General features: G+C 51.6%; 1 protein-coding gene across 2 annotated transcripts; it reads right to left on the reverse strand.

Annotated features, from left to right (window-relative positions):
- Positions 1–4,357: 4,357 nt before the first annotated feature.
- Positions 4,358–17,337, reverse strand: LOC127585929 (zinc finger and BTB domain-containing protein 12-like). Of its 2 annotated transcripts, none has more exons than XM_052043680.1 (3): positions 17,215–17,337; positions 11,857–11,972; positions 4,358–6,407 (listed from the first exon to the last, which is right to left on the reverse strand). In XM_052043680.1, exon 3 carries the CDS (start codon positions 6,391–6,393, stop codon positions 5,104–5,106), a length of 1,290 nt encoding a protein of 429 aa, XP_051899640.1. In that variant the 5' UTR covers positions 6,394–6,407; positions 11,857–11,972; positions 17,215–17,337; the 3' UTR covers positions 4,358–5,103. The 2 variants fall into 2 exon arrangements, with proteins under 2 accessions (XP_051899640.1, XP_051899642.1); XM_052043682.1 differs by lacking the exon at positions 17,215–17,337 and adding an exon at positions 14,963–15,022.
- Between the last annotated feature and the right edge of the window lie 1,568 nt (positions 17,338–18,905).

Genomic DNA, 18,905 nt, shown 5'->3' on the forward strand with positions numbered 1-18,905 from the left:
CAAAATGCTACTTCAGCCTGCGAAACACACAGCCACTAAATGAATAAAACAGAACTATAAGCAAGAGGGAATTGACAGGTAATAAATAGTGTGTCACTGAAGCATTTCAACATCCTGGAAAAGTGGTAAAAAAATTAACATCAAGGGAGTTTTATGCAAACGCACGAAGCATTCGTAACAACGCAGGTGAACCATTGGAACAAGTTATTATAAATGGGTTTGGTTTACAAAGATCAGCAAATTGACGGATGCATGTGCAGGGATGTTTCAGGCTGCAGTGTGGGAAGGAAGGGTAACCCGGGTAATGAGGCAGAGAGGCGGTAGTGAAGATTGACTTTGGTCCCAGAGAGCAGGAAGCAGAGTCAGTGAGGGGGGAGTTCAGAACCAGCGACAGGAGGGGATAATTGGGGGTAGTTTATGGGTCTCCTAACACAAAGAACAGAGTTTGACGGAAAGTTTATTTTTAAAACTGCAGATATATTACAAAAATCACCAGAGACTTTAACCTTCATGTAGACTGGGTATATTACATCACAAGCGTACTTTGGGAAATTGATCGGGGAAATTTCCAGCAGCAGTTCCTGAAATAAACCAACATCGGGATATTTCAGAACCTGTCTTGTGTAATGATTCAGGAATATTTAGCAACCTCTTGGCAAGGAGAATTCAAATAATGATCATAGAATCATATATTTATTTTGTGGTGAATATGATTCAGACAGAAACTAGAGTCATAGAGCAATACAGCACAGATACAACCCCTTTAGCCCAACGTCCATGCCGATGGTGCCCACCCAGCTAGTCCCAATTTCCTGTGTTCCCCCATATCCCTCCAAGCCCCACCCCTCCATGTACCTATCCAAGTGCTTCTTAAATGAAGCTATTGTACCTTCTCACCCACTTCCTCTGGCAGCTCGTTCCATACACTCACCACCCTCTGCGTGAGAAATTTGCCCCTCAGGTCCCTTTTAAATCTTTCCCCTCTCACCTTAAATCTATGCCCCCTAGTTTTGGACTCCCCTGCCCTGGGGGAAAGACTGTTACCGTCCACCTTATCTGTGCCTCTCATAATTTTAAACATTTCTTTTAGATCACCCCTCATTCTCCTATGTTCCAAGGAATAAAGACCGAGCCTGGCCAAGCTCTTCCTGTAACTCAGGCCCTCGAGTCCTGGCAACATCCTCGTAAATCTTCTCTGCGCTCTTTCCAGTTTAACCTCGTCTTTCCTAAAACAGGGTGACCCAGACTGCACACAGTGCTCCAAGTGCGGCCTCACCAACTGCAGAGAGTTGAACTTAATGAGATGCAGTTATATAAGCATGAGACACAAACTGATGGAGGTATTACGAAATTATATTACAACAGTGTAGATACATTAACAGAGTGTGTTGGAGGAATGTTCCTTCATTTACAACGAATGTGCCTCACATCATGGAAAACTCCATGGAAAAAGATTATCCGCCTGGTCGTAAGTAAGGACATGGTTTGCATTGAATTAATAGAAAATGCTTCCAGGAGCAATGCGCCCAAGAATCCACGGAGGACAGGCCCCAGAGTAAATTCACATTACACATACAGGTAGTTCTGCTATAGTGAAAAAACACGATGACGCTGGAGGAGCTCAGCAGGCCAGGCAGCATCCGCGGAGAAAAGCAGGCGGTCAACATTTCGGGTCGGGACCCTTCTTCGGGACTGAAGATAAGAAAAGGGGGAAGCCCAATATATCGGAGGGAAAAGCGCAGTGATAGGTGGGCAAAAGAGGGGAGGCGGGGTGAGCACAGGGTGGTGATAAGGAGATGCCGGTCAGAGGTAGTGATAGGCAGGCGTGGGGGACGAGGGGAGAGCAGATCCACCGGGGGATGGGGCAAAGGTGAGGAGGGAGAGGAAACAAAAAGAGAAGGGAAAAGAAGCCAGGAATGGGAAGAAGAGAAGCATGGTGTTGGGGGGTTGTGGGGAAGGGGGTGGGGATTACCTAAACTGGGAGAATTCGATGTTCATGCCGTTGGGTTGCAAGGTTCCAAGACGGGAACCTATAAGAACCGATTGATGAATTAGGGAACACTGTATCACGCAGAGCGAATTAGTTATAAAGCGATCTCGATCGGGAACTGGAGAACCACTTAAGAATTAATTTGGAAATTGACTGGTTGAAATAAAAAGGTGTCTTCGGGAAAAAAAAACTTGTTTCTATGTAACCTCCCCGCAGTGATCAGACACCACTGTCTCTTGGGGACACGGGCTGCCAGTTTCACCGTGAGAGGCCACTGAAGATTAACAAGCAATCGCTTCTATTGGCACATGCACCGATACTTTATTACACAACATAACATACAGCCTTTAATACTTCTTAGCTTGCAGTGACAGAATGAACTTATGGTTATTAAAAACAACTTTGTCCTGCGGGAAAATAACTTTGTAATTAAGAGTTTGAGACTCTGGAACTCCTCATCCGCTTTTTCCCATTGACACATTTGCTTGAAAACGCGATTTTTTTATAACGCGTGGGTTCTCAGGAACGCAACTGTTGCGTTATAGCATAACTCCTAGAGTCATAGAGCACTACAGCACGGAACAGGCCTATCGGCCCATCTAGTCCATGCCGGCCTGGTTTTCTGCCTGGTCCCATCTAACTGCACCCAGACCATAGCCCTCCACACCTCTCCCAAACTCCTCTTAAGTTCATAAGAAAAAAATGTAATGGTCCCTGAGAAGGTAAGCAGGGAATTGTTATTGGATATTAGACATGTGCCAGTAAACAGGTATTATGACATTGTCTTTACTTCAAAGGAAAACCTGAAGCCTTGCAGAAATAATGTGGATTTTGACAATTTGGATTCTGACAATATGTGGATCCTTGCAGTAATGTCAGATCTTGTGTATACTTAACCTATCAGAACCAGCGAAGGGAAAGGACTGGGGGAATTAGGAGTGTAAATTCAGACAATATCCCCCCGCCCCTCCCGGACCTGACGGTCTGCATCCCGGGTACCAAACTGCGGATCAGCAGCACAGTAGCGCTACGTTGCAGAGAACCGAAGGGGGGCGATAACACAGCAGCAAAACAAAGGAATGTGGGAACGAACAGCTCGGTTTCCAGTTGAAAGAGTCCTGCCAGTGGACTGTCGAAGGTGACGCACCCACATTCGTACCATATTTCTTGAACAGCCAGCACATCACGGACACCAGTCTCCCCTCCTTAGACTCTGTCTTTACCTCTCGTTGTCCTGGTGAAACAGCCAGCATATTCAAAGACCCCACCCACCCGGGACATTCTCTCTCCTCTCCTCTTCCATCGGGTAGAAGATACAGGAGCCTGAGGGCACGTCCCAGCAGACTTAAGGACAGCTTCTACCCCACTGTGATAAGACTATTGAACGGTTCCCTTATACGATGAGATGGACTCTGACCTCACGATCTACCTTGTTGTGACCTTGTACCTTATTCAACTGCACTTTCTCTGTAGCTGTGACACTTTACTCTGTACTGTTATTGTTTTTACCTGTACTACATCAATGCACCCTGTACTAACTCAATGTAACTGCACTGTGTAATGAATTGACCTGTACGATCGGTTTGCAAGACAAGTTTTTCACTGTACCTCGGTACAAGTGACAATAATAAACCAATACCAGTACCAAATTTTTGGAGACTTCCTGCGCTGGAAGGCGGGCAGTTGTAATCAGAGCCTGAATTCTTTTATGATCCAGAATTGTTAAGAGATCGTGGAAGGAGAGAACACAGAGTTAGGTCACATATCAGCCATGATCTCACTGAGGAACTTCACGATCTCAAGAGGCAGAAATGGCTGCTCCGGTTCCGAGGTTCCAGCAGTCAGGAATTTGATCAATGATGCACGGCCCCTCCCGGTCGGACAGGCTGGAGGAAGCCAAGTCCGTGCTCTCTGGCTTCATTCGCGTAGGGTAGACAGAACAAATCAGAGTGATAACACGGCAGCAAAACAAGTCGGTTCTATTTTCTCGCCCTGTGGCAGAAAAGGGGGACGCGCGGTTGAATGTGTCCACCGTCGCTTGGTGAATGCACGTAGCTGGTGCGTATATATCGAGACTTCATGTATGTGTTTCTCTGGTGATGCAAGTGTGTGTGGGTGGGTTGTACATGTATGCGGGAGTTTACCCAGAGTCCATGTGCATGTTGGTTTGTGTGTGCCTCTGTGGGGAGATGGGGGCGGGGGGGGGGGGCGAGAGATTGAACGTCTTAAAGGGGGCGGGGGAGTGCTGCAGAAAGAGCCCCTGAAACACCCTCTCCGAAATAAAACACTAGCTTGCAAAGAATTATTTAAATAATGACCGGCGGATCCTTTTCTTTTAAAATCACAAATTATTATTTCTTTTCTGGAAGAATAAAAATATAGATTACACAAAGATGCAAATCCTGTCAACGGACAGACCCAAATAAAACCCGGGGCCCACACCCCCAATGAAGCCGAGCCGCGAGAAGGACCGACAGACAGGAGTCCTTGCCTGGAAACCAGGCGGCAAACTGCTCGATTGGTGTCGGGGGAGGGGAGGTGGGGGAGGGAGGGAGGGAGAGAGGGCGAGCGTGGGAAGGAAGGAATGGAGGAGTAGGGGAGGGAGAGGGGCTGAGAGTGGAGATTAAGGACAAGGAGGCAGTAGAGGGAGGAGGGGGAGGTGGGAGTGGATGGAGGAGGCTGGGATGAGGGGAGCAGCAGAGTCGGGGAGGGGTTTAGGGGGGCATGAGGAAATGGATCTCGGCTGGCTTGTTCTCCAGATTGCGGGTGGTGGTCTTGCCGTGCCCTGTGGGAGGGGTGAGCACCAGGGGAACGGCGAGCGGGGTGGGGGGTAGGGTTGCAGGGAGGTGGAGTGAGCAGATGAAGTGGACCAAGAGGGGAAAGGAGATGGTGGGAGCAGCATGAGAAAGGGGTGGGAGGGAAGAGGGCAGCAGGGGTTGGTTGGAGGGAAGGAATAAGGGAAGAGAAGGAGGGGTGAACGGGAGGGAAGGGGAGCAGAGGAGAGAGTGACCGAAGAGGAATTAGGTGGGAGGGATGAGGGGGATTTAGGTGGGGAGGGATGAGGGGGATTTAGGTGGGGAGGGGTTAGGTGGGGAGGGGCGCGCAGTTGGTCACTAAGGCACCACCATGCTGATCTCGGCCGGCTTGTTCTCCAGGTTGCGGGTGGTGGTCTTGCCGTGCTGGTCCCGCAGGTGGACGCGCAGGGTGCTGTAGTGGGTGAAGCGCATGTCGCAGTAGTTGCAGCAGTGGGGCGAGTCGCCGTTGTGCACGTTCATGTGGTCCTTGAGCGAGCGCTTCTGGGTGAAGGTGCGGCCGCACACGGCGCAGCAGTAGGGCTTGAAGCCGGTGTGGACGTTGATGTGCTGCGCCAGCCGCGCGTTCTTCTTGAAGACCTTGCCGCAGAGCAGGCACATGTAGAGCCGGTGGGTCACCATGTGCGCCGCCAGGTGCTCCCGCTGCTCGAAGGCGGCCGCGCACTCGGAGCAGCGGGCGGGCTCGGCCTCGGGGCCGGGTCCGGGGGGCGGCGCCGGCTCCTCGGGGCCCCGGTAGAAGCCGCTGCGGCAGTCCTCGCTGGCCGAGCTCTCGTAGTCCTCCTCGGGGAAGTCGTCCGAGATGAGGACCTCGGACATGTCGTAGGTTGCGCCGCCGGCCTCGGGGTAGTCGTGGCCCCCGCCGCCGCCGCCGCCCCCTCCTCCGCCCACGGTCGAGTGGATGCGCGGGTCGGGCTCCGGGCATTCGCCGGGACCGGGTGCCATGCAGTCGGCCAGAGACTCCACCTTGCGGATGCGGAGGTCGTCTGCCGGGCCGAAGGCGGCGGGAGGCCGGGGCCGGGGCCGGGGTCTGGGAGGCTGGGTCTGCGGCTCTTCCTCCAGCTTCACCGCCTCGCCCGGCTCGCCCCATGGCCCGTCGCGCTCGGAGGAGCTGGCGATCTGCGGCGTGCACGGCCGCTCCCTCTCCCGCTCCCTCTCTGCCTCGTCCCCGGGCAGCCCCGGTCCCGCTCCTGGAGGCGGCGGCAGGCGGGGCCCGATCCGCGGCGACAGTGACTGCCGGCATTTCTCCACCACATGCTCCATCTGCAGGCAGCTGGCGGCCGTCAGGTAGTCGAGGATGTCCCGGAACGGGAACTCCAGCGTGCCGGTGTAGCAGGAGAGCAGCAGCCGCTGCACCGTCTGCGCCCCGGTCATGGGGAACACCTGAACCTCCCGCGACGGGTTCATGTGGAACTGGTCCCGCAGGAAGGGCGAGCAGGCGGCCAGCACCACCCGGTGCCCCGGGAACCGCAGCCGCTCCGCCACGATGGTCACGTCGCAGAAGCGCTCCTCCAGCCGCAGCTGGTTCATCCGCTGCAGGATCGACACCTCGTGGTTCGGGAAGTGGAACCGCACCACGTCGTCGGAGGCCATGGCCGGGGCGGCAGCTGCCGGGGACACAAGGGGAGAACGGGCATCAGGACGCGCCCCGCACATTTGCACCCACACACGCACACACACCGACATGCCCGCACTTAGCACATGCACGCCTTCCTTCCCGCACAAGCCAGCCTGTGCCCAGATACGAATGCAGACACGCAAGCACATGCATGCATTCTTGCACCAGCAGACATGCCCCCATATGCATTGATCCGTATGTACATGCACAAGCAGACGCACAGTTGTGCCCCCACATACTGCCCGCACTCATGTGGTCACACATCTACTGACACACATTCCCAATGCTACATCCATACCTACACTCACGTGGCACAAATATTCCTTTGCATTCACCACAGACACATACATGTGGACAAATGCACACGCATGGGTGAACACAGATGTACAGGAACACGCATATATTTGAACACAGACTTCCACACGTGAATTTGACAGAGAAACATGTCTGCATGTGTCTGTAAACACACAGGTAAATGCATGCCTTTGAAGAGACATATGCAGGTGACTGCACATCCACAATCATGCACATCGGTGGACAGAACCAGCTGCATGATTTGCATGTAGATATGCAAGCACGTACGTGCACAAGTACAAGCTCCACTCACAGATGTGGATGCCCCAAAGCATACAATCAGCTTTGAGATGGTCTTCAAAACTGTTCTAAATAACTGCCCAGTCCCCAGCTGTCCATTTGTTCATTGTCCATTTCTGACCCCCACCCTTCAAGCAAGAGATTTCTTGGAATGTTTCCGGTGTGAGGGCAGAGACTGTGGCCGGAGAAGATGAGGGGGAGGTTTCACAGATTACAGTCCAAACTGTGAATGGTTTGACTGACCAAAAGTATTTCCAGTGGTGACCGTTAGTGACCAAAGGACTTGGATTAAAGGCGATCTGCTCAGGAGCCAGATGGGGAATGTTATTGTACAGTGAGATGTTGTCCGAGAATCCAAAAAAAATGCTGGAAATACGGAACAAAAACAAGAAAAGCTGGAAAAACCCAGCAAGTTGGGCAGCATCTGTGGAAAGCGGAACAGTCAGTGTTTAAGGTTCCTCAGTTCTGACAAAGGGTCACAGACCTGAACCACTGACTGTTCCTCTTCCGCAGATGCAGCCTGACCTGTTGGGTGTTTCCAGCATTTTCTGTTTTTGTTGAGATTCGAGACCCACTTCCTTGGGGGACAGATTCAACAGGAACTTTGGAAGAGGGATCAGATGACGATTGGGTTAAGGAATAGCGGGTTGTGGAGAGAGAGGGCAGTGCAGTGAGCTGGGCTCTCCCTACCAGGAGCTCCCAGACACTTGGATGAAGCAGGCTGGCGTGAAGCAGCGGCAAGAGGCTGAGCTTCCTCTGTATCTGCACCGTGTCCCCACCCGTCACACTCCAGAAATCCAAGGCTGCACTGGGGAAACTCGGGCCCAGAACCTTTCACTCATTCGGGTCACTTTGACAGAGCAAACGTCCTCAATGATCCAAAAGCAGCTTGAATTTATATTATACAGCCATCAAAATAAATGCACAGCGAGGCTATTCAGCCCATTGTATCTGTGCTGCCCCACCTCCTGCACCTTTGTTCTGCTTGTTACTGTTCAAGCAGAGTAAGGAAGTCATGTTGCCGCTGTGTAAAACTTTAGTCAGAACGCACTTGGAGCACTGTGTGCAGTTCTGGTTGCCCCATTACAGGAAGGATGTGGAGAACGTGGAGATGGTGCAAGAGAGGTTTATCAGGACGCTGCCTGGATTAGAGAGTATGAGCTAGAAGAGGTTGGACAAACCTGGGTTTGGTTGTTTTCTCTGGAGGGTCAGAGGCTGAGGGGAGACCTGATGGAGGCTTTTAAGATTATGTGAGGCACAGATGGGCAGACAGTCAAAATATTTTTCCCCAGGGCAGAAATGTCAAACACCAGAGGACATGCTTTTAAAGTTAGAGGGGGGAAGTTTTTGTTTACACACAGAGAATGGCAGGTGCCTGGAACGGGTTACCAGGGGTAGTGGAAGTGGGCAGTGTGGTGGTGTTTAAGAGGCTTTTAGACAGACACATGAATATGAAGGGAACGGAGGGATGTGGATGATACACAGGAGGAGGACATTTAGTATAAATTTGCATCGAGATCGGCACAACATGGTGGGCCGAATGTTCTACGTTGTGTAAGAAGAATTCCTTCCCCCTCATCCCCACACAGCAGTCTTCCTCCCAACTCCCTTGTAATCCTTCTACCAATGAAGAGAAACCAATGCTCTGCCTCAGTGACTGCCTGTCTTCCGGCAGACATGCTGCTCTCCATGCAGGCCTCAGAATTCTGCACACCTTGATGAAATCTCTGCCCCAGCTCAGGCATGTACATGTCATTCCCACATCTATAACTCTGCAGTTCTGGCAATGTCCCTGCAAACTCCTTCTGCTCCCTGTCCTCCCTGTCACTCCCCCATTGCAGTGCTTTACACAGTCATACAGTAACAAAGCACAGAAACAAGCCCTTCGGCCCAACTCGTCCATGCCGACCATGGTAAAAAAATAGGCGATCTGGCCCAAACAACTGCTCCGGGCCCTGATCCGTCACATCTGAGGCTCCCTCGACACTCTCCGACTGTCAGACGTGGCTGCCCAGTCCCTCATTGCCACTTAAAAACATGGTCCCTAACAGTCCTAACGAAACTGTCCTGCCCTTGAATTTTGTGTAAGTGCCTTGTGCTCCCCACCTGTGCAGCAATGTTCAGGGATCTGCAGACACATCCTCCGAGATCCCCGTCTCCATCCACACATCAGTCTCTCACCATTGACTGTGAGCTCCCTTGCCTTCTCTCTCTCTCTCTCTCTCTCTCTCTCTCTCTCTCTCTCTCAGTATATCACCTCGTGCTCCTGGGACTGAACTCCATTTGCCACATTTTTGCCCCCTCAGACAGTCTGTCTGTAGCCCAGAACTGCCATCAACTAGACATTGTACTTTGGCGTAAGTCATAGCCATATGGCACGGAAACAGGCCCTGTGGCCCATCACTGTTGGACTTATCTAATCTAATTCCACCCTACCTGCATCAGGGTCAAAGTCTTCTATAACTTGGCAAATTCAAGTGCTTGTCTAGATGCTTCCATAAGACATAGGAGCAGAATTAGGCCATTCGGCCCATCGAATCTGCTCCGCTATTCAATCATGGCTGATTTATTTTTCCCGCTTAACCCCATTCTCCTGCCTCCCTGTAACCTTTGACACCCTCACTAATCAAGAACCTATCAACCTCTACTTTAAATACACCCAATGACTTGGCTTCCACAGCCGCCTGTGGCAATGAATTCCACAGATTCACCGCCCTCTGGCTGAAGAAATTCCTCCTCATCTCAGTTCTAAAGGGACATACTTCTATTCTGAGGCTGTGCCCTCGGGTCCTGGACTCTCCCACTACTGGAAACATCCCCTCCACATCCACTCTATCCAGACCTTTCAATATTTGGTAGGTTTCAATGAGATCCCCCCCTCACCCTTCTAAACTCCAGTGAGTACAGGCCCAGAGACAACAAATGCTCCTCATACGTTAACCTTTCATCGCAGGGATCATTCTCGTAAATGTCCTCTGGACACTCTCCAACACCAGCACGTCCTTCCATGGTTATGGGGCCCCAAATTGCTCACAATACTCCAAATGAGGTCTGACCAACGCCTTATAAAGCCTCAGCATTACATCCTTGCTTTCATATTCTAGTCCTTTTGAAATGAATGCTAGCATTGCATTTGCCTTCCTTACTACCGACTCAACCTGCAAGTTAACCTTTAGGGAATCCTGCGCTACGACTCCCAAGTCCCTCTGCACCTCCGATTTCTGAATTTGCTCCCCATTAGAAAATAGTCTACGCCTTTATTCCTTCTACTAAAGTGCATGACCGTACACTTCCCTACGCTGTGTTCCAGCTGCCACTTCGTTGCTCATTCCCCCAACCTTTCCAAGTCCTTCTGCAGACTCCCTGCTACCTCAACACTACCTGCCCCTCCACCTATCTTTGTATCATCTGCAGACTTGACCACAAAGCCTCAATTCTGTCATCCAGATCATTAACACATAACTTGAAAAGTAGGGGACCCAACACCAACCCCTGTGGAACACCACTAGTCACTGGCAGCCAACCAGAAATGGCCCCTTTATCCCCACTCTTTGCCTTCTGTCAGTCAGCCAATCTTCTGTCCATGCTGGTACCTTTCCTGTAATACCATGGGCTCCTATCTTGTTCAGCAGCCTCATGTGTGGCACCTTGTCAAAGACCTTCTGAAAATCCAAGTAAACAACATCAACTGACTCTCTTTTGTCTGGCCTGCCTGTTACTTCCTCAAAGAATTCCAACAGATTTGTCAGGCAAGATCTCCCCTTAAGGAAACCATGCTGACTTCGGCCTACTTTATCATGGGCTTCCAAGTGCCCTGAAACCTCATCCTTAATAATGGACTCTGACATCTTCCCAACCGCTGAAGACTGGCCTATAATTTCCTGTCTTTTGCCTCCCTCCCTTCTTAAACAGTGGAGTGACATTTACAATTTTCCAGCCCTCCAGAACCATCCTGACTCCAGTGATTCCTGAACGATCACTGCTATTGCCTCCACAATCTCGTCAGTTGCCTCTTTCAGACCCTGGGGTGTAGTCCATCTGGTCCAGACCTTTCAATTTCTCAAGCACTACTAATACTTCTTCAATGTGAGATTCTCTACCTCCCCTCAGGTAGTGTGCTCCAAATTCCAATCACTCTCCATGTGAACAAATTCCCCATCAGATCCCTCTAAACCACCGAACACCTTATACCCTCCTGTTGGAAACACATCCATCACACGGAAGAAATTATTGTGATCCACCCCATCATAATTTGGTATTCCACTGTCAGGTCACTCAGCCTCCTCTGCTCCAGAGAACATAAAGCTAGTCTCTCCTTACAACTCAAATCTTTCAATCCAGGGGGCATCGGGGAATTTCTTCTGCATGCTCTCCAGTGCAATCACATCCTTTCTATAGTGTGGTGACCAGAACTGCACACAATACTCCACACGTGGCCTAACCAATGTTTTATAAAGTTGTAAGAAGATGTCCCTGCTCTTATGTTCTGTGGCACAGCCAAGGAAGGCAAACATCCCATATGCCTTCTTCACCACTGTCAGGGAACTGTAGACTTTAACCCCAAGGTCATCAACACTCTCTCGGGCCCTACCATTCACTGTGCATGTCCTACCCTATTTGACCTTCCAAAACTCAGCACTTTGCGGTTGTCAGGATTAATTTCCATCAACAATTGCTCTGCCCAACCTTTCAGTTGAGCTTTTCCCTTCTGTAGCCTCAGACAACCCCCTTCACTATTTGCAACAACACAGACTTCAACATTATCAGTAAACACCATCATTGTGGCCACTACATTCATGTCCAAATTATTAATATAAACCACCAAATAATTTTAGCCTCCTTACCTGAACAAATGTACTTGCTTGCTTTATAGAGGGGGCGCAGTGCAGATTCACCAGACTGGTCCCTGGGATGGAGGATCTGTCACATCAGGAGGGATTGAGTAGATAAGGCCTCTTCTCTAGAATTTGAAAGGAGAGGTGATCTCACTGAAACATACCAAATGCTTCAAATGTCTGACAAACTTGAGCTTATTGAGGAGGTGATTTCAACGATTGCTGAACGTAGGGCAGTGGATGTTGTATACCTGACTTTAGTAAAGGATTCAACAAGATCCCTCATGGTAGGTTGATCCAGAAGATTAAGGCATATGGAATCCATGGAGATTTGGTAGACTGGGTTCAAAATTGGCTTGGCCTTAGAAGACAGAGGGAGTGGTGGAGGGGAGTTATTCTGACTGGAGGTCTGCGACCAGTGGTGTTCCAGAGGGATCAGCGCTGGGACCTCTGTTGTTTGTGATTTATACAATTTAGACTAAGATGTAGGTGGGCTGATTAGTAAGTTTGCAGACAACACAACAATTGGGGGAGTCGTGGGTTGTCAAAGTATTCAGTGGGATAGTGACCAGATGGAAATGTGGGCAGAGAAATGGCCGATGGACTTTAATCTGGACAAGTGTGGGGTGTTGCACTTTGGGAGGTCAAATGTAAGAGAAGAGTACAGTAAATGGCAGGTCTCTGAGGAGCGTTGACCTTGGGGGGCAAGTCCATAGCTCCTTGAAAGTGGCAACACAAGTAGGTAGGGTGGAAAAGAAAGCGTACACCATGCTGCCTTCAATGTTCGGGACATTGGGTATAAAAGTTGGGACGTCACGTTGCAGCTGGATAAAACTTTGGTTAGGCCACATTTTCAGTATTGTGTGCAGTTCTGGTTGCCGCATTATAGGAAGGGTGTAGAGACTTTAGAGAGAGCGCAGAAGAGAACGTTGCCTGGATTAGAGAGTATTAGCTATAAACAGAGATTGGACAAACTTGGGTTGTTTTCTCTGGTGCATCGGAGGCTGAGGGGAGACCTGATAGAAATAATATAAAATTACAAGAGGCATAGATAGAATCTTTTTCCCAGGGTGGAAATGTCAAATACTAGAGGGCAGGGGAGTGGCGGAAAGTTAAAGGGGATTTACGTGGCAAGTTTTAGAGTGGGGGGTGCCTCGAACGGGCTGCTGGGGAAGTGGTGAAAGCAGATACGATAGCAGTGTTTTAAGAGGCATTTAGACAGACAGGGAACGGAGAGATATGGATCATGTGCAGGCAGATGGGATTTGTCTGGATCAGCTTCACGGTCGGTGCAGACAGGATGGGCCAAAGGGCCTGTTCCTGCTCTGTGTAACACTTTCACAGGGCTCAGCACACTGGACATTTCCCTGGCTGAGTCCAGAACCAGGGGTCACAGTCTCAAAATATGGGATTGGCCAGTTGTTACTGGTATTGGTTTATTATTGTCACTTGTACCGAGGTCCAGTGAAAAGCTTGTCTTACAAACTGATCATACAGGTCAATTCATTACACAGTGCAGTTACAGTTGGGAGAAAGGTCTGCATTCAGAGGACGCCGGTCCTTGGGAATTCTCTATCCTGCAGGGCCGTAGAGGTCTAATGAACATACAGAGTTGGCCCTTGAGCCTGCCCCACTGTCGAGTAAGATCATGGCTGATCTGAATGGAGTATCAGCTGTGCTCCAGTCTACACCCAGTAATCTTCCTGCCTTCTGTGCTAGAAATAGTCACAGACTCTGCTCCTACCAGCCGTTCAGAAAGAGCTCCAAAGACTCACGACCATCTGAGAGTAAACAAAATCACCTGGTCTGTCTCGAATGAGTGACCCCTTATTTTAGAACAATGACCCCTTTGTTCTAGATTTCCCTCAAGAAGAATCCGCCTCTATTTAACGACCACGTAAATATCACCGAGGATGTTTCCATCAAGTTCCCTCTTACTTATCCAAACTGCAGTGGATGTAAGCCAAGCCTGACCAACCTTTCCTCACAAGGCAACCCACCCACCACAGTTTATGTTAACTTATGTTTGTCCTCTTCCTGTAATGTACCATGCAGCTGCTGCAAAATGCTAATTTTCATGGTATTTACACCCTCTGTAAGTATGACAACAATAAACTTGACTGGACTTGACTTGACAGGTATTAGACGAGCAAACCTTCCCCAGACAACGCAACATGTTTCTTTAAATCTAGAGACCAGTATTGTACGCAGCACTCCAGATATGGTCTCATCAATGACCTGTTTAAATGAGGCACAACCTCCCAACTTTTGCATTCATTTACCCTAACAATAAATGATAACATTCTGTAAGCTTTCACAGTTGCTTGCAGTACCTGGATACCAGCCCAGTCACTATAATTCTGGATATCAAGGGAATCAAGGGATATAAGGATGATGCAGGAAAAGGGAGCTGAAGTAGATTAACCATGATCCCAAAGAACAGCACAGCAGCTCTGAGGGGCCGAGTGGCCTACTCTGGTTCCTATTCGTTATGAAGATCAAGAGGCCCAGTGTCGAGCCACGTGGAACTCCACTGCACACTGACTGGAACTGGTGTGGACCATCAGACGCTATAGAGTCACACAGGACGGAAACAGGCCCTTCGTCCCAACTGGTCCAGGCTGACCAAGACACCCATCTAAGTTAGTCCCATTTGCTCACCTTTGGCCCATAACCTTCTAAACCTTTCCTATCCAAGTACTTATCCAAGTGACGGAGGATGACAGGTGACCTGATAGAGGTGTATAAGATGACGAGAGGCATTGATCGTGCGGATAATCAGAGGCTTTTCCCCAGGGCTGAAATGGTGGCCACAAGAGGACACAGGTTTAAGGTGCTGGGGAGGAGGTACAGAGGAGATGTCAGGGGTAAGTTTTTCACTCAGAGAGTGGTGAGTGCATGGGATGGGCTGCCGGAAACAGTGGTGGGGGCGGATACGATAGGGTCTTCTAAGAGACTTTTGGATAGGTACATGGAGCTGAGAAAAATAGAGGGCTATGGGTAAGCCTAGTAATTCTAAGGTAGGGACATGTTCGGCACAGCTTTATGGGCCAAAGGGCCTGAATTATGCTGTAGGTTTTCAATGTTTCTATGTTTCTAAATGTTGTTAATGTACCTGCCTCAACCACTTCCTCTGGCAGCTTGTTCCATGTACGGACCACCCTCTGGGTGAAAGTGCTGCCCCTGAAGTTCCTATTCAATCTCTCCCCTCTCACCCAGAACCCATGCTGTCGAGCCCTTCATTCCCCAATCCTGGGAAAAAGACAGAGTGCATTCACCCTGCCTATGCCCTTCATGATTTTATGCACCCTGTATTAAGGGGTAACCTAAAAGGGAGGGAAGGATCAGGGAGGAGATTCCAGAGCTTGACCCAACTTTGGAATTGAGGGACACATAACAGAGGGTCGTGAGAGGTGACGGAGTGAGAGAGGGATTTAAAAACAAGGGCGCAAATGGAGATGGTGTGTAACTGCGCCAGGGAGTGCTTGGGTGGGTGGGAACTTGAGAGAGGTGCTTAGATTAGTGGCAGCAGTTGCTCCCATCCTCCCCAACCCTCAACACCGCCAAGAATAGGGTCAGGCCATGATGCTGGGTTGGGTGTAGGAAGGGTCCTTGGGGACCTGGTCCTTTTAAGAGGGTCTGGACCCACCTGGGAACCAGTTAAGGGCTGATTGTTGGGTAAGTGAGAGAGAGGAACACCCCTGGGTGAGGGAGAGAAGCAGCCCCAGGTAGAGTGGGGCACCCACTGCTTGTCCGTAGATAGGGTATAGGGTGAGGAGAGGAGACGCAGGCACCGCTGGGTGTTGGAGGGTCACCTGCTGCTCTCCAATGGCTGGGTGCAGGTGGGGAAGGGGGAATCTCACTGCCCATTAGTAGGCAAGGGTAGGGTTGATGAGAGGGGGAAGACCCCTGGGTGGGGAAGGGGCACCCACTGCTCATTGTTGATTGGGTGAGGGGTATCGGGCACCCACTGCTCATTGGTTGTTGGGTGGGGGGATGGTGCCGGGCATCCTCTGCTCATTGTTGATTGGGTGGGGGTTTGGGCACGCACTGATCTTTGGCGATTGGGTGGGGGTCAGGCACCCACTGATCTTTGGTGATTGGGTGGGGGCCGGGCACCCACTGATCTTTGGCGATTGGGTGGGGGTCGGGCACCCACTGATCTTTGGCGATTGGGTGGGGGTCGGGCACCCACTGATCTTTGGCGATTGGGTGGGGGCCGGGCACCCACTGATCTTTGGCGATTGGGTGGGGGCCGGGCACCCACTGATCTTTGGCGATTGGGTGGGGGCCGGGCACCCACTGATCTTTGGCGATTGGGTGGGGGCCGGGCACCCACTGATCTTTGGCGATTGGGGGGCCAGGCACCCACTGATCTTTGGCGATTGGGTGGGGGGTTGGTCACTCACTGATCTTTGGCGATTGGGTGGGGGTCGGGCACCCACTGATCTTTGGCGATTGGGTGGGGGTCGGTCACTCACTGATCTTTGGCGATTGGGTGGGGGTCGGGCACCCACTGATGTTTGGCGATTGGGTGAGGGCCGGGCACCCACTGATCTTTGGCGATTGGGTGGGGGTCGGGCACCCACTGATGTTTGGCGATTGGGTGGGGGCCGGGCACCCACTGATCTTTGGCGATTGGGTGGGGGTCGGGCACCCACTGATCTTTGGCGATTGGGTGGGGGCCGGACACCCACTGATGTTTGGCGATTGGGTGGGGGCCGGGCACCCACTGATCTTTGGCGATTGGGTGGGGGTCGGGCACCCACTGATGTTTGGTGATTGGGTGAGGGCCGGGCACCCACTGATCTTTGGCGATTGGGTGGGGGTCGGGCACCCACTGATCTTTGGCGATTGGGTGGGGGCCGGGCACCCACTGATCTTTGGCGATTGGGTGGGGGTCGGGCACCCACTGATCTTTGGCGATTGGGTGGGGGTCGGGCACCCACTGATCTTTGGCGATTGGGTGGGGGCCGGGCACCCACTGATCTTTGGCGATTGGGTGGGGGCCGGGCACCCACTGATCTTTGGCGATTGGGTGGGGGCCGGGCACCCACTGATCTTTGGCGATTGGGTGGGGGTCGGGCACCCACTGATGTTTGGTGATTGGGTGGGGGCCGGGCACCCACAGCTCTGGTGGTTGGGTGAGGGGGGGGGGGGTCTGTGGCACCTCTGGGTGGGGGAGGGGCGCCCACTGCTCTGACGGTGGGGGATGGGCGCCCAGCAGAGATCGGCACCCATGGGTGGGGCGGAGCCGGAGGCCTCACGGCTGCCGGGGCAGGGGAGCGGGGCCGCGGCCCGGCGGGGCGGGGCGGGGGCGGGTGACCGGCGGGACCGCGTCCCCTCCCCGGGCCCTCGGACACTCACCGGGCAGCGGATCGGCGGCTCCGAGCGGCGGCGGCGGCGGGTGGCCGAGCGAAAGCCGAGGCAGCAACTCCGGGCTGCCGACAAGAGAGAGGGCGGGCTGACCATCGCATTCCCGGAGTTCCTGAACACATCCAGGCAGCCCTGCAGACTGCTGCTGAACTGGATCACTGCACACTGGGGAACTCTGGAGCTGGATCTCCCTGCTGATGGATCAGTGCACTGGCAACTCTGGAGATGGATCTCTCTGCTGGTGGATCATAATCAAAGACCGCACGCACCCTGGACATTCTCTCTTCTCTCCTCTTCCGTCAGGTAGAAGATACAGGAGCCTGAGGGCACGTCCCACCAGACTTAAGGACAGCTTCTACCCCACTGTGATAAGACTATTGAACGGTTCCCTTATACAATGAGATGGACTCTGACCTCACGATCTACCTTGTTGTGACCTTGCACCTTATTGCACTGTAGCCGCGACACTTTACTCTGTACTGTTATTGTTTTCAACCTGTACTACATCAATGCACTCTGTACTAACCCAATGTAACTGAACTGTGTAATGAATTGACCTGTACGATCGGTGTGCAAGACAAGTTTTTCACTGTACCTCGGTACAAGTGACAATAATAAACCAATACCAATACTACACTGGCAACTCTGGAGCTGGAGCTCTCTGCTGATGGATCAGTGCACTGGATCTTCCTGCAGCTGAATCACGCGGCACTGGCCATCTTGTGGCTGGATCACTCTGCACCAGGACAATCTGCAGTTGGATCCGCCATCACTGGATTCTGCAGCCAGGTCCGTCTGAAGTGGATCACTGCAGCTGAGTCACTCGGTGCCTGGTCACTCTATAACTGGGGCGGTCAGCTCAGCATCAATTCTGCCACTCCATCAGTGCGGTGTTCACTGTGCCCTTAACGCTAGGCAACGGGATTGCTCAGCTACCGAATACCACATCTGGATCACAAACAGGAGCTCTCTGGATCAGGAACCCCTGGCTCTGGGTCACACTGGACCTGGATCCCTCAACAAAGGAAAAGTCGAGGGTTGGATTCCCCGGCTGGAACTGCAATCTCCAGCATCATTTCACAGCAACCTGATGACCACGGGACCCTGTGTCACCCCAGCCCTAGATCACTCTGTTCAGAGTCATACAGCATGGAAACAGGCCCTTCGGCCCAACTCGTTCATGCCGACTGTTGCCCAGCGAGCTGGTCTCATCTGCCCGCCTTTGCCCCATAGCCCCCTAAACCTCTCCTATCCATGGACTTATCCAGACAGCTTTTAATTGTTGCTAATGTGCCCGCCTCAACCACTGTTTCTGGCAGCTCATTCCAAGTACGCACCACCCTTTGTGTGAAGAAGCTACCCCGATGTCCCTTTTAAACCTCTCATCTCTGATCTTATATCCATGCCGTCTTGTTTTTAGCTCCCCCTCCCTGGGAAAAAGACTGTGTGCTCTCACCCTGTCTATGCCCCTCATGATCTTATACACCTCTATCAAGTCACCCCTCAATCCAGGGAATAAAGTCCTAGCCTACACAACCTCTCCTTGTAACTCAGGCCCCCAAGTCCGGGCAACATCCTGGTAAATCTTTCTGCACTCTTTCGAGTTTAATGACATCTTGGTAGTGGAACACCTCGGCAGTAGTTGCGACAGGATCCTCGACTCCAGCTGGATTCTAGTACTT

This window comes from Pristis pectinata, chromosome 34 (assembly GCF_009764475.1).
Source record: "Pristis pectinata isolate sPriPec2 chromosome 34, sPriPec2.1.pri, whole genome shotgun sequence".
In the NCBI taxonomy this organism is placed as follows: Eukaryota; Metazoa; Chordata; class Chondrichthyes; order Rhinopristiformes; family Pristidae; genus Pristis; species Pristis pectinata.

Coding starts and splice junctions, on each gene's coding strand:
- LOC127585929 (XM_052043680.1), bottom strand. CDS start 6,393: ATGGCCTCCGACGACGTGGTGCGGTTCCACTTCCCGAACCACGAGGTG.